Source organism: Zosterops lateralis, assembly GCF_965231275.1.
Source record: "Zosterops lateralis genome assembly, chromosome: 22".
NCBI lineage: Eukaryota > Metazoa > Chordata > Aves > Passeriformes > Zosteropidae > Zosterops > Zosterops lateralis.
Genome location: NC_139782.1, coordinates 6,922,576 through 6,937,808, shown reverse-complemented (window position 1 = coordinate 6,937,808; position 15,233 = coordinate 6,922,576). Strand labels below are relative to the sequence as shown.

General features: G+C 50.9%; 1 protein-coding gene across 1 annotated transcript in view; it reads left to right on the top strand.

The window, feature by feature from the left end:
* Positions 1-2,208: 2,208 nt before the first annotated feature.
* The window catches only part of PLEKHN1 (pleckstrin homology domain containing N1), a gene marked incomplete at both ends in the record, with an annotated part of 24,939 nt that continues 11,914 nt past the window's right edge, over positions 2,209-15,233 (top strand). Inside the window, 6 exons of the mRNA XM_083876833.1 lie at positions 2,209-2,237; positions 2,347-2,446; positions 9,377-9,523; positions 9,845-9,925; positions 11,573-11,660; positions 14,635-14,759. Coding sequence (XP_083732959.1) covers positions 2,209-2,237; positions 2,347-2,446; positions 9,377-9,523; positions 9,845-9,925; positions 11,573-11,660; positions 14,635-14,759 — 570 coding nt within the window. The remainder of the gene's footprint in view (positions 2,238-2,346; positions 2,447-9,376; positions 9,524-9,844; positions 9,926-11,572; positions 11,661-14,634; positions 14,760-15,233) is intronic.

Below are 15,233 nucleotides of genomic sequence, written 5' to 3'. Positions count from 1 at the left end.
TATTTCCTAGCAAGGATTTCCTATTTCCCAGTGAGGATTCCCTATTTCCCAGTAGGAATTTTCTATTTCCCAGTGATGATTTCCTATTTTTTCCCCGTGGGATTTCTTATTTCCCACTGGGATTTCCTATTTTTCCCGGTGGGATTTCCTATTTTTCCCAGTAGGAATTTTCTATTTTCCCAGTGATGATTTCCTATTTTTCCCAGTAGGAATTTCCTATTTTCCCAGTGAGGATTTCCTATTTTTCCCAATGAGGTTTTCCTATTTTTTTCCCAGTGAGGATTTCCTATTTCCCGGCTGGGATTTCCTATTTCCCACTGAACCCCAATTTCCCACACTGGTGTGGATTATCCTGGTTTTCTGTGGGATCTGAGGCAGGAACTGGAAGGGAGATCCCAACAGAGAGCTCCCAGCATTTCCCAGTAACACCAGTGAGAAACTGGGACAGGGAGAAACTGGGACAGGGAGAAACTGGGAGAGGGAGAAAAGGGACAGGGAGAAACTAGGAGAGGAAAGGGACAGGGAGGAAAGGGACAGGGAGAAACTAGGAGAGGAAAGGGACAGGGAGGAAAGGGACAGGGAGAAACTAGGAGAGGAAAGGGACAGGGAGGAAAAGGGACGGGGAGAAAAGGGACAGGGAGAAATAGGGACAGGGAGAAATAGGGACAGGGAGGAAAGGGACAGGGAGGAAAAGGGACAGGGAGAAACTGGGAGAGGAAAGGGACAGGGAGGAAAGGGACAGAGAGGAAAAGGGACAGGGAGGAAAAGGGACAGGGAGGAAAGGGACAGGGAGGAAAAGGGACAGGGAGGAAAGGGACAGAGAGGAAAAGGGACAGGGAGGAAAAGGGACAGGGAGAAAAAGGACAGGGAGAAAAAGGACAGGGAGAAACTGGGAGAGGGAGGAAAAGGGACAGAGAGGAAAAGGGACAGGGAGGAAAAGGGACAGGGAGGAAAGGGACAGGGAGGAAAGGGACAGGGAGGAAAGGGACAGGGAGGAAAAGGGACAGGGAGGAAAGGGACAGAGAGGAAAGGGACAGGGAGGAAAGGGACAGAGAGGAAAGGGACAGGGAGGAAAGGGACAGGGAGGAAAAGGGACAGGGAGGAAAAGGGACAGGGAGAAAAAGGACAGGGAGAAAAAGGGACAGGGAGAAACTGGGAGAGGGAGGAAAAGGGACAGAGAGGAAAAGGGACAGGGAGGAAAAGGGACAGGGAGGAAAGGGACAGGGAGGAAAAGGGACAGGGAGGAAAGGGACAGAGAGGAAAAGGGACAGAGAGGAAAGGGACAGGGAGGAAAAGGGACAGGGAGGAAAGGGACAGGGAGGAAAGGGACAGAGAGGAAAAGGGACAGAGAGGAAAGGGACAGGGAGGAAAGGGACAGGGAGGAAAGGGACAGGGAGGAAAAGGGACAGGAGAAAAAGGGACAGGGAGGAAAAGGGACAGGGAGGAAAGGGACAGGGAGGAAAAGGGACAGGGAGGAAAAGGGACAGGGAGAAAAAGGGACAGGGAGGAAAAGGGACAGGGAGGAAAAGGGACAGGGAGGAAAGGGACAGGGAGGAAAAGGGACAGGGAGGAAAGGGACAGGGAGGAAAGGGACAGAGAGGAAAGGGACAGGGAGGAAAGGGACAGGGAGGAAAAGGACAAGGAGAAAAAGGGACAGGGGGAAAAAGGGACAGAGAGAAAAGGGACAGGGAGAAAAAGGACAGGGAGAAAAAGGGACAGGCAGGAAAGGGACAGGGAGGGAAAGGGACAGGGAGGAAAGGGACAGGGAGGAAAGGGACAGGGAGAAACTGGGAGAGGAAAGGGACAGGGAGGAAAGGGACAGGGAGGAAAGGGACAGGGAGGAAAAGGGACAGGGAGGAAAGGGACAGGGAGGAAAGGGACAGGGAGGAAAGGGACAGGGAGAAACTGGGAGGGGGAAAAAAGGGACAGGGAGAAAAGGGACAGGGAGGCAGCCAAGGCAGAAATGAACCTCTCTGGGAATATCTGCAGGATTTTTGTGGATCCATCCCCATCCAGGAGGAGCTGCCAGGGTTGGGTTTGCTCTTTGTGCTCTCTGTGAACACCCAGGCTCTGATTTTAGGGGCACAGATGAGCCAAGCTGAGCAAAGAACTATAAAAAAATCAAATAAACCAACAAAAAGCCAACAAAAGTGCCGCAAATTCCTGTTCCTGTTCTCCCAGGCTTTATCATCCCTCGGCTGGGCTGGGATGACTCGAAAGCCCGTGACAAATTCAGTGTCCTGGCTTCCTTTTTTCTGGGCAGGATTCACCCTGTCTCAGCCTGGCTCTGTGTTTCCATGTGTGTTTTAAAGGTTTTTTTTTCTTTTTTTCCCCTTCTCTCCATAGACAAAACAGCAAGAAAAAGCTGCCCAGCTTTTTTGGGATTGATGGGAGCCAGGAGAGAGACACGACCACGGATAAAATCCTGCAGTATATTCCAGCAAAGGCGAGTTCCAACAGCTCCAGCCCCTTCCCTGCTGCTCCAGGGGTTTATTCCCACCCACCCTTTTATTCCCACAGATTTATTCCCACACATTTATTCCCACCCGTTTATTCCCACACATTTATTCCCATACATTTATTCCCACCTGTTTATTCTCACCCATTTATTCTCAACGATTTATTTTTACCCATTTATTCCCACCTATGTATTGTCACCCATTTATTGTCATCCATTTATTGTCACCCGTTTATTCCCACCCGTTTATTCCCACACGTTTATTCCCATCCATTTATTCTCACCCATTTATTCCCACCTATTTACTGTCACCTATTTATTTCCACCTATTTATTGTCACCCATTTTTTTTACCCATTTATTCCCACCTATTTATTCTCACCTGTTTATTCCCACCCTTTTATTTCTACCCATTTATTCCCACCTATTTATTGTCACCCATTTATTCTCAACCATTTATTTTTACCCGTTTATTCCCACCCGTTTATTCCCAGCACAGCACTTGGAAAAGGACCTTGGGTTTGGGTCTGTCCTAAAGAGATCCCAGGAAGGGATGAGCCATTCCCAGAGATGAATTCCCTGCTCAGGGTGGCCCTGAAGGTGTGGAGGGGACCTGGCTCAGGCAGGGGGACATGGGGACATGAGGACACAGGGACATGAAGGACATGGGGACATAGGACATAGGGTCAGGGGGATGTGGGGACATGGGGATATAGGGACATGGGAATATGGGGACATGAGGATGTGGGGATATGAGGATGTGGGGACATGGGGACATAGGACATAGGGTCAGGGGGACATGGGGGCATGGAGACACTGGGACATGGAGACATGGGAACATGGGGATATGGGAATGTGGGGACATGAGGATATGGGGCCAGGGGGACGTGGGGACATGAAGGGCATGGGGATATGGGGACATCAGGTGTGGGGACATGGGGTATAGGGACATGGGGACATGAAGGGTATAAGGACATGGAGACATGGGGACATAGCACATAGGGTCGGGGGACATGGGGGCATGGGGACATGGAGACATGAGGACATGGGGGCATGAGAACATGGGAACATGGGGACATGGGGATATAGGGACATTGGGATATAGGGACATGGAGACATGAGGACATAGGAACGTGGGGATATGGGAACGTGGGGACATGAGGACATGGCATCAGGGGGACATGGGGACATGGGAACAGGGGGGCATTGGGATATAGGGACATAGGGATATGGGGGTATGTGGACATGGGAACATGGGGACATGAGGATGTGGGGATGCGGGAACATGGGGACATGGGGATGTGAAGACATGGGAACATAGATATATAGGGACATGGGAACATGAGTACATGGGGTCATGGGGACCTAAGGATATGGGGACATGAGGATATAGGGACATGGGGACATGAGGACATGGGGACATGAGGAGTTTGGGACTAAAAGAGAGGGGATCCCTCAGGGAGTTTGGGGTAAAAGAGAGGGAATCTCTTGGGGAATTTGGGACTAAAAGAGAGGAGATCCCATGGAGTATTTGGGATAAAAGAGAGGGGATCCCTCAAGGAGTTTTGGGGTAAAAGACATGAGGACATGAGGACATGGGGACATGAGGTTAGGAGGACATGGGGACACCTTTGCTCTGGTTCTTTTGTTTCTGGGTCGCCTGTAAGGAGAGGGAAAAGCCGAGCTGTGGCGGGTGAGGTGATTCATTCCCACGGCAGAGTCTGGCGGGGCAGGAGCGGATTAACAACCAGCCTGGGAAGGGATCAGGAAGGGCGAGGCTGCCCCGGGCACGGCCCGGCCCTGTGGCCACAATTCCCCTTTTTCCCAGCTCGGGAAAAGCAGAGAAACCCCCCGAGGGTTTGGTGGGTCCTGCTGGGTGGGCCAGGAGTGAAGGTGGAATTTTTTGGAGGGAGGATTTAGGGGGGGAAGGGGAAACTGAGGCACGGCAGAGGGAATTCCAGGGAAAGGCTCCCTGTGGGAATCAGCTGGAGACAAAGGTCAGACAGCAAAAAACAGGTCCCAGATGGATCCTGGGGAATCAGGATGAGCTGTCAGTGTGAGTGGATCAAAAATCCTGGCAAAAGTCACCAGGAGATCATTCCCACCTCCCTGGGAACTCCAGGGATGGAGGGAAGGAGGATGGAGCAGGATTTTTACCCCCTGACCTGGGGCAGAGGGGATGCAAATCCTGGCTCAGCCACAATCTCCCTGTGGGAATCGGCTGGAGACAAAGGTCAGAGAGCAAAAAACAGGTCCTGGATGGATCCTGGATGTGTCCCTGGGGAATCAGGATGAGCTGTCAGTGTGAGTGGATCAGAAATCCTGGCAAAAGTCACCAGGAGATCATTCCCACCTCCCTGGGAACTCCAGGGATGGAGGGAAGAGCAGGATTTTATCCTTTACCCCCTGACCTGGGGCAGAGGGGATGCAAATCCCAGCTCAGCCACAACGTCCTTGTGGGAATCAGCTGGAGACAAAGGTCAGACAGCAAAAACCGAGTCCTGGATGGGCCCTGGATGTGTCCCTGGGGAATCAGGATGAGCTGTCAGTGTGAGTGGATCAGAAATCCTGGCAAAGATCACCAGGAGATCATTCCCACCTCCCTGGGAACTCCAGGGATGGAGGGAAGAGCAGGATTTCACCCTTTACCCCCCAACCTGGGGCAAAAACTCCCAGCTCAGCCACAATCTCCCTGTGTGGCCTGGAGGAATCCTGGAGCTTTTCCCTTCTCCCTCTCCCCCCTGATTTTTTTTTTCTTTTTTTTGGAGCAGCCAGAGCTGGGTGAGGAGCAGAACCACCTCCAACCCCACAGGAGGTGGCATCACCCTAACCCTGACTGGGACAAGTGACAATGACATCCCTGAACCCTGCCCTGATTCCCACACCCCCATTAACAGCCAAGGAGGGGAGGATTTGCCCCCAAAGCCGCTCCTTTGGTGTTTTTCACACAAACCAGCAGCTCCAGGAGCCCCGGGGGTTGAGAGCTGAGAGCTCAGAGTTTTTCCTGCTGCTGATTCACCCGGGGGCTGCAGGGGCTGAGCGGTTAATGAGTAACTTGTTCTACCTGTAGGGTGAGAAAACATGTTGGGGCATTTCACTGAACCCCAGGAGAGGGAGAGGGTTTGGAGGGATGGGCAGTGCTGGGATAACGGGAATGGGGCTGGAGGACGATTCCAGACAGAGGGAAAAACTTTTTAGCCAGGATTTTTTGAGCTTTGGCTGAGGCATCCCCATGGGTTGGGAGATGGAAGGGCAGCAGATTTCAGGGTTGTGGTCACGTTAGGAAAAAGTTTTTTACAGAAGTGGTGATAAAATATTGGAATTGTCTGCACAGGGGAGGTGGTGGAGTCACCATCCCTGGAGGTGTTTAAATAAAGACTGGATGTGGCACTGGGTGCCAGGGGTTAGTTAAGATGTTGGGGATGGAATGGGCCTGATGATTTTGGAGCCAGGTGAATTATTAGGAAAAAGTTTTTCCAGCCTGGTGAATTATTAGGAAAAAGGTTTTTATAGAAAGGATGATAAAGGACTGGAATTATCTGCCCAGGGAGGTGGTGGAGTCACCATCCCTGGAGGTGTTTAAATAAAGACTGGATGTGGCACTGGGTGCCAGGGTTTAGTTAAGGTGTTGGGGCTGGGATGGACTTGATGATCTTGAAGGTTTCTTCTAACCTGGTGAATTATTAGGAAAAAGCTTTTTACAGAAAGGGTGATAAAGGACTGGAATTGTCTGCCTGGGGAAGTGGTGGAGTCACATCCCTGGATATGTTTAATAAAAGACTGGATACACACTTGGTGCCACTCAGTTGAGGTGTCAGGACTGGGATGGACTTGATGATCTTGGAGGTCTCTTCCAACCTGGTGAATTATCAGAAAAAAGTTTTTTATGGAAAGGGTGATAAAGGACTGGAATTATCTGCCCAGAGAGGTGGTGGAGTCACATCCCTGGATGTGTTTAATACAATTCTGGATGTGGCACTCAGGGCCAGGGTTTAGTTGAGGTGTTAAGGCTGGGATGGACTTGATGATCTTGAAGGTTTCTTCTAACCTGGTGAATTATTAGGAAAAAGTTTTTTATGGAAAGGGTGATAAAATCCTGGAATTATCTGCCCAGGGAGGTTTTGGAGTCACCATCCCTTAAAACAAGCCTGGATGTGGCACTGGGTGTCACAGTTTAATTGAGGTGTTGGATCTGAGATTTTGATGATTTTAAAAGTCTTTTCCAACCTAGAAAATTCTCTAATTCTGTTTTTCCACGGCCTTGGAGCCGCCCCTGTGCTCAGCCATCTCCCCATCCTCACTGCCAGCCCTCCTGAGCTTGTCTGGGGAGAAGGAAAACATTCCATTTATTCCTGTGGGAGCTCTCCCCCTCCCTCCTGGAGCTCCCTCTTTCCCAAGGCTGCATTCCCAACCCCCAGAGATTCCTTTTCCTTCTCATTGCCTCCTTCTTTCAATCCTGGGAAATTTTGGCTGCCACACCCCAGGCAGCAGCAGCAGCAGCAGCAGCAGTGCCCTGGCAGCTGGTGGCTGCTGCTCCTTATCTCTGTGCCCATGATTTTATCACTTCACCCTCTCCCCACCCCCAGGTGCTGCTGGTGCCCTTATCCCAGCTGTGTTTTGTTATTTGCTGTACCCGTGACCAGCTGCTCTTTGCTCTGGAGTTTGTGGCACAAATATAATTATTTTTTTTCCTACTCTGAGGCTTTTTACTGGGCTCCCAGTGTGGCCTTTACTGGGCTCCCAGTGAGGCCTTTACTGGGCTCCCAGTGTGGCCTTTACTGGGCTCCCAGTGAGATCTTTACTGGGCTCCCAGTGAGGCCTTTACTGGGCTCCCAGTGAGGCCTTTACTGGGCTCCCAGTGTGGCCTTTACTGGGCTCCCAGTGAGGCCTTTATGGGCTCCCAGTGAGGCCTTTACTGGGCTCCCAGTGTGGCCTTTACTGGGCTCCCAGTGAGGTCTTTACTGGGCTCCCAGTGAGGTCTTTACTGGGCTCCCAGTGTGGCCTTTACTGGGCTCCCAGTGAGGCCTTTACTGGGCTCCCAGTGAGGTCTTTACTGGGCTCCCAGTGAGATCTTTACTGGGCTCCCAGTGTGGTTTTTACTGGGCTCCCAGTGAGGTCTTTACTGGGCTCCCAGTGTGGCCTTTACTGGGCTCCCAGTGAGGTCTTTACTGGGCTCCCAGTGAGATCTTTACTGGGCTCCCAGTGTGGTTTTTACTGGGCTCCCAGTGAGGTCTTTACTGGGCTCCCAGTGTGGCCTTTACTGGGCTCCCAGTGAGATCTTTACTGGGCTCCCAGTGAGGCCTTTACTGGGCTCCCAGTGAGGTCTTTACTGGGCTCCCAGTGAGATCTTTACTGGGCTCCCAGTGAGGTCTTTACTGGGCTCCCAGTGAGATCTTTACTGGGCTCCCAGTGAGGCCTTTACTGGGCTCCCAGTGAGGTGTTTACTGGGCTCCCAGTGTGGCCTTTACTGGGCTCCCAGTGTGTTCCCTGAATTCTGTTCCTTAGCTGGGGAATTGGAGGGAGGATTTCAGCAGGAAAGGGTTAAAAACAGTGTCCTAAAAACAGCAACCCCAAATTCAGCGAGGGCCTGGAAGGAGCTCTGTGCTCTGCAGGTGAAAGGGTCCTGACTGCTGTGCCTGTTCCCTGGCTCCATTCCCAGTTCCCAGCCCCGTTCCCAGTTCAATTCCCAGTTCCAAGCTCTATTCCCAGCTCAATTCCCTGTTCCCAGCTCCATTCCCAGCCCCATTCCCAATTCCCCAGCTCCATTCCCAGTTCCCAGCTCCATTCTCCATTCCCAGCTCCATTCTCAGTTCCCAGCTCAATTCCCAGTTCCAAGCTCTATTCCCAGCTCAATTCCCTGTTCCCAGCTCCATTTTCCATTCCCAGCTCCATTCCCAGTTCCCGTCTCCATTCCCCATTCCCAGCTCCATTCCCAATTCCCAGCTCCATTCCCAGTTCCCAGCTCCATTCCCAATTCCACAACTCTATTCCCAGCTCCATTCCCAGTTTCTAACTCCATTCCCAGTTCCCATCTCCATACCCAGTTCCCAGCTCCATTCCCAATTCCATTCCCTGTTCCCAATTCCATTCCTGTCTCCATTCCCAGCTCCATTCCCGGCTCCATTCCCAGTTCCCAGCTCCATTTCCAGTTCCCAATTCCCTTCCCAGCCCCATTCCCAGTTCCCCAGCTCCATTCCCAGTTCCTGGCTCCATTCCCCGTTTCCAGCTCATTCCCAGTTCCATTCCCAGCTCCATTCCCAGTTCCCAGCCCCATTCCCAGTTCCCAGCTCCATTCCCCATCCCCAGCTCAGAGAAGCTGAGAGGGCTGTGAGCAGAGCTCCCAGATGGGACAAAAATCTGCTTTTTGTCCTAAAAGGGACACCTGGAACCCAGAGAACCCAAAGGGGGCGTGAGCAGAGATCCCAGATGGGAAAAAAACCTGTTTTTTTGTGGGAGTTCTGCCCCAAAAGGGACACCTGGAACCCAGAGAAACTGAGAGGGGTGTGAGCAGAATCCCAGATGGGACAACCCACAAAAATCTGCTTTTTTTTTGGTGGGAGTTCTGCCCCAAAAGTGACACCTGGAACCCAAAGAATCTGAGATGGGACAATCCAGGTGGCACCACAGCAGAGAAAACCTTTCCACTCCACACTCAGGGCGCACTGAGATGATTTCTCTGAGGAGTTGGGACACCCTAAAAGCCAAATGTGCCCCTGCCCTCCCCCATCTCTTTCCCAGCCCCAGCTTTAGGGGATCAGGATCTCCCAAGCCCGGCCCCACGTTGGCAAGGAGACCCAACAACAAACAGCCCCATCCTGGGCACCTGCCCAGGAATCCCTGCTGGGAAAACCTTCTGGGAATGTCTCTTCCACCAGCTCTGATCTGGGTTTTTTATTCCCCTCTTGTATCCTCCTTACAGATTATTCAGAAACAGGAAAACCAGAAGGAAAATTTGGACCAGAGGTTCAACAGCCTGTTCAAGAAGGGCCGGAGAAAAACGGTCGTCAGGAATTTGGGCAAAATGATTTATTACTCCAAGGTCAAGTTTAAGTTCCAGCACTGCCAGGTAAACCTGAGACACCTTTTTTTATTTTTTTTATTTTATTTTTTGGGGGGTGGATTTTTCTGCCCCAGGGATGGGAAGGGAGGGACAATCCTGGGAAATGGCACTGGGTGGCTCTGCCATCCCTGGGAGCACCTGGAAATGCTTCCATGAGTTTTGGAGAAGCTTTTCCATGCAGGGATGCAGAGGGAGGCTGGGAGGTGTCCTGGGATAACACCAAAAATATCCTGAGATAATCCCAAATGTGTCCTGGGATAACCCAAAAATGTCCTGGGATAACCCCAAAAGTGTCCTGGGATAACCCCAAAAATGTCCCTTCTGCAGGAGGTCAACAGCTGCTTCCTGGAGCTCTTCCAGTCCTACCTGTACTTCCAGTCCACGGGTCCCAACGGCCTCACCTACCAGGTAGGGCCTCACCTGGGTGTCCTCACCTGGGGAGATGTCCCCAAGTCCTTTCCTGGAGGTGCCAAACTCCAAAAAGGTGTTTTATCCCAAACTTTATCCCAAAGTTTGTCTCCACATCGGCTCAGGGTCACCTGTGAGGTCCCTTCCCGGAGATGCCAAACTCCAAAAAGGTGTTTTATCCTCAGAATCACCTGTGAGGTCCCTTCCTGGAGGTGCCAAACTCCAAAAAAGGTGTTTTATCCCAAAGTTTATCCCCACACCAGATCAGGGTCACCTGTGAGGTCCCTTCCCGGAGGTGCCAAACTCCAAAAAAGGTGTTTTATCCCAAAACTTGTCCCCACATCAGCTCAGGGTCACCTGTGAGGTGCCAAACTCCAAAAAAGGTGTTTTATCCCAAAGTTTGTCCCCACACCAGCTCAGAATCACCTGTGAGGTCCCTTCCCAGAGGTGCCAAACTCCAAAAAAGTTGTTTTATCCCAAAACTTGTCCCCAGACCAGCTCAGGTGCTCACCCCAAAATCCCCATGGCCTTGGTGCCCATGGGGTTCTTGGCTTCTGGTCCAAGGGGGGAATTTCTCCACCTTTTCCACCTTTAATTATTCCACGGGAAGTTTCTCCACCTTTTCCACCTTTAATTATTCCGTGGGAGAAGGTGAAGGAGAGAGAGAAACCTGAGCCTGGGGGAGCTCTGCTGGCAAACCACTCATGAATTTTTTAATCCTGGTGGTTCCAGGGAGTTACAAATAATGAATGAAGTGCTCTGAGGTAAAACAACCACCCCTGAAATATTTCCCTTCCTCCAAACCAGTTGAGGAACTGAAACTGAGCGTGTTTGGGAGATGAGCTGTAAGATTAGTTCCTCTTAAAAATGATTTATTGGCCTTTAGGTGGCTTGAGGTTGGTGTAAAACAGGAGCAAAATCTCTCCAGTCACTCCTTGTACCAAAAATTCTGGGAGATAAACAACACCCCCCAAACCTTCCTGGCTCCTTTAGAAATGGAGTTTATTTATAGGAGGAGGAATTAACAAGGAATTAATTAATTCCCCAAGGTTTTGGAGCCGTTAACATCTTTTTTTGAGGTTGTTTAGGGAGCCAAAAAGAGGGAGAACAAAGTTGTCACCTCCTCCTGGGATTTGTAAGGGAGAGAATGTGAACATCCAGAGTCTGGTGATTGGACAGATCCATTTTCCTTTAGGGTCAATCCCATTTTTCCTGTTAAATAAACCATTGTGGTTTTGCTGACGTTTCTCTTAAAATGAAAAAAAAAAAAAAAGAAAAAAAGAGAAAAAAATACAAAAAAACCACAAAACCACAAGAACAAAAAAAACCCCAACCAAACAAAAAAACCCCAAAACAAACCCCACCAAAAAAAACCCCAAAAACCCCACAAAAATACAAGAAAAAAAAAAAGAAAACCACAAAAAAACCACCCCAAACAAACAAAACCAAATCCAAACCAAACAAACAAACAAAACAAACAAAACAAAACAAAAAAAAAAAAAAAAAACAAAAACAAAAACAAAAAAAAAAACCAAAAAAATAAAAAATCACCAAAAATTCTGTGGATTATAAATATATTCCTCACTGTGGCAGAGAGTTGCTGCAGGATGGAGCCCCAAAAATAACCCCTTTACTCTCCTTCCCCAGGGACTGCTGCCTCTGAAGGAGCTGGAGGTTCGTGAGCTGAGCCCTGGGCAGAGCCCTGGGCAGGAGGACCACGCTTTCCACATCTCAGGTGGGTTTTTTGGGGTTTTCCACATCTCAGGTGGGTTTGTGGGGCTTTCCACATCTCAGGTGGGTTTGTGGGTGTTTTCCACATCTCAGGTGGGTTTTTTGGGGGGGTTTTCCACATCTCAGGTGGGTTTGTGGGGCTGGGGGAGCCCGGGCAGGGGGATTGGGGTGAGCCTGATCCCTGTGCCACCCTCAGGGAGGCTGCAGGGACCTAAATTCAGCTTTTCTTCTGGGATTTACAGATTCCCCTGCTCCAGAATGGCCAGGGCTGCCACAGGGAAAGGATGGGACATGTTGGGGACGTGTGGGGACAGTTCCCACCTCTGCCCAGTTGTTGGAAGGAAGGAATGGAGCAGAATTCCTTCTCCCACCTCTGTTGGGTTATTGGAAGGAAGGAATGGAGCAGAATTCCTTCTCCCACCTTTTCCCAGTTATTAGAAAAAGGGAATGGAGTAGAATTCCTTCTCCTGCCTCTGTTGGGTTATTGGAAGGAGGGAATGGAGCAGAAATTCTTTTTCACTTCTGCCCAGTTGTTGGAAGGAGGGAATGGAGTAGAATTTCTTCTCCCACCTCTCCTGGGTTATTGGAAATAAGGAATGGAGCAGAATTCTTTCTCTGCTCAGTTATTAGAAAAAGGGAATGGAGTAGAATTCCTTCTCCCAGCTCTGCCCAGTTGTTGGAAGGAAGGAAATGGAACAGAATTCCCTCTCCCACCTCTGTTGGGTTATTGGAAAAAGGGAATGGAGCAGAATTTCTTCTCCCACCTCTGCCCAGTTATTGGAAAGAGGGAATGGAGCAGAATTCCCACCTCTCCCGAGGGCAGGGAGTGACCCTGAGTGCCCAGGAAAAGAGGAAGGAGCCGGGGCTGGCCGGGGCACAGGACACAGGGACGTGTCCCTGGGGCCCAGGGCAATGGCAGGGCCTGAACTCACAGCTCAGGCTGCTCACAGCAGCCCCAGGACTTTCTTTCCTCATTTTCTCTTCCTTCTGGGGCCGTGTTTGGATGTGGCAACGGGTGATGCCCTCGGGGTGTGCCCCAGGGGGGTGACAGTGCCACCACAAGGGTCACAGTGAAGTCACACCCTGGGATTTAATTTGGGCTTAATTTGTATTTTTTTATAACCCCTGGATGCCCAGAGAGCAGCATCACACTCTCCTGTGTTGAAAGGAACCACACTCTCACCAGTCAGGTTGAAGTGAGGAAAAGAAGGGGCAGTTTATTATTATTTTAAGGGTTTTATAGGATTAGGAATTTGGTCGAGAATTGGTAGATGAGAGGAAAACACCTCTCTGACCCCAATGGTCAATTCAGAAATCCATCACTGAGAGAAACCCAATTCACAAATCTATCATGGACAAAAATATGAAAATAATTTACATTGTTTTTAGTAAAAAGTATGTAAACAACCATCAGAAGGCTGAAAATCAGGGCGACACTCCTGGAATCTCTTGCAAAGGGCAGGGAAGAGGAAACAGGAGAATTTCCAGAGACACGTGGATTGTCGGGGGAAAAAACCTCAACACCCAAACTGCTGTCATGGGTTTTGGACTCACTCAGAAAAGTCTCTGCCCCACCTCATCTTTGTTTACTGCGAATTTCCTGCCCGGCAGACGCGCCTCAAAAGGCTCAGGGAAAGGTTGTTTATAAATAATGCAGGAATTAGGGCACTAAAGATACGGCGGGAGGGCAAAGTCCCGCCTTGATCTGGGCTTATCTCGGTCCTTGTTGAGTCCCTGCAGAGGCAGATCCTCCTGGGCTGGGGTGAATTATTAATCACCAATATCCACTCTGGGATGTGGTTATTGCCCTGGTTGGGGTGAGGGTGTGGGGAGGAGGCTGTGCTGGAGCTCTGGGCTGGGGGAGAGGTGGAAATGGTAAAATTGAGGAGGTGTGGAAGAGTTGGTGTCGTCGTCATCATCAGTTTGGATGGCAGGGGTTATGATGGGTGAGGCAATCGATGGGCAAAGTGTGGCAGAAGGGAGCAAAGTGTGTCAGAAATGACCAAAAGTGTGTCAGAAATGAGCAAAGTTTGTCAGAAGTGAACAAATTGTGTCAGAACTGAACAATTGTGGAGGAGTCATCGTCATCATCAGTTTGGCTGGCAGGGGTTATGATGGGTGAGGTAATTGATGGGCAAAGTGTGGCAGAAGGGAGCAAAGTGTGTCAGAAATTACCAAAAGCGTGTCAGGAATGGACAAAGGGTGTCAGAAGTGAACAATTGTGGAGGAGTCATTGTCATCGTCATCATCCTCAGCTTGGCTGGCAAGTCAGGCTGGGTGAGGCAGTCGATGGGCAAAGTGTGTCAGAAGGGAGCAAAATTGTGTCAGGAATGGACAAATTGTGTCAGAAATGGACAAAAGTGTGTCAGAAGTGAACCGAGTGTGCTAGGAAGCTGCTGGTGCTCCACACAGGAAGAGCCAAGGTGAAACTGGGAGATAACACCGGGATTTCAGCTCTGCCATGGGGACTGGAGCAGGGTGACAGCAGGGCAGGGATGTCCCCATACCCCTGGTGGGCTGAGCAGGGTGACAGTTCTGCTGTGAGGACTGGAGGGGGGTGACAGCACAGCTCTGGTGTCCCCACACCCCTGGGGGGCTCTGCCATGGGGACTGGAGGGAGGTGACAGCAGGGCAGGGATGTCCCCACACCCCTGTGGGACTGTGCACTGTGACAGCTCTGCCATGGGGACTGGAGGGGAGTGGAAGCAGAACAGAGGTGTCCCCACACCCCTGTGGGACTGTGCACTGTGACAGCTCTGCCATGGGGACTGGAGGGGAGTGGAAGCAGAACAGAGGTGTCCCCACACCCCTGTGGGACTGTGCACTGTGACAGCTCTGCCATGGGGACTGGAGGGGAGTGGAAGCAGAACAGAGGTGTCCTCACACCCCTGTGGGACTGTGCACTGTGACAGCTCTGCCGGATAATCCCAAGGGACACTGCAATCCCCACTGTCCTCACCCCATGTCCCCACCCCAAGGCCCTCAGCTGAACCCCCTGGTCGTGTTCTGCCCCTCCGAGGCCGAGCTCAAGCAGTGGCTTTACCACCTGGAGAAGCAGATCCAGCTCTGTGGAGGGAGCCTGGCCCTGCCCCTGCTGTCCCAGGTGAGTGTCCCGCACCTTGTCCCGCTCCCAGCTGGGGGCAATTTCCTGGGAGGAAAAAAAAAGGTGCAAAAAGAGCTTTTCAGAGGAGTCTGAGAGCCACTGGCAGGGGGGATGTGCTGGGAGGAAGAGCTGCCACCCACGGGTGTCACCACAACCAGCAGGACAAACTCCGTGGGCTCAGAGTTGGGTCTGGCTCAGAGGAGTTCTCACACTTTTGGGTGTTTGTGCAACCACCCAGAGCTTGCAAAACATCAGGAGGAGGCAGAGGAGGAGGCTGAAGCCTAAAAAACAGACTCAGATTTAAGATATTGTCTCTCTCAGCCTCTGAAGGAATTTTAACTCCCTCTCCACTCGTGGAGCAGAAATATTCCCCTTGGAAAGGCTTTTCCAGATGTGGAGAAGGATCCATTCATTTCCAGCTGGAAAACTGCCTCCTGCCCAGATTTATTGATTTATTAGTTTATTGATTTATTG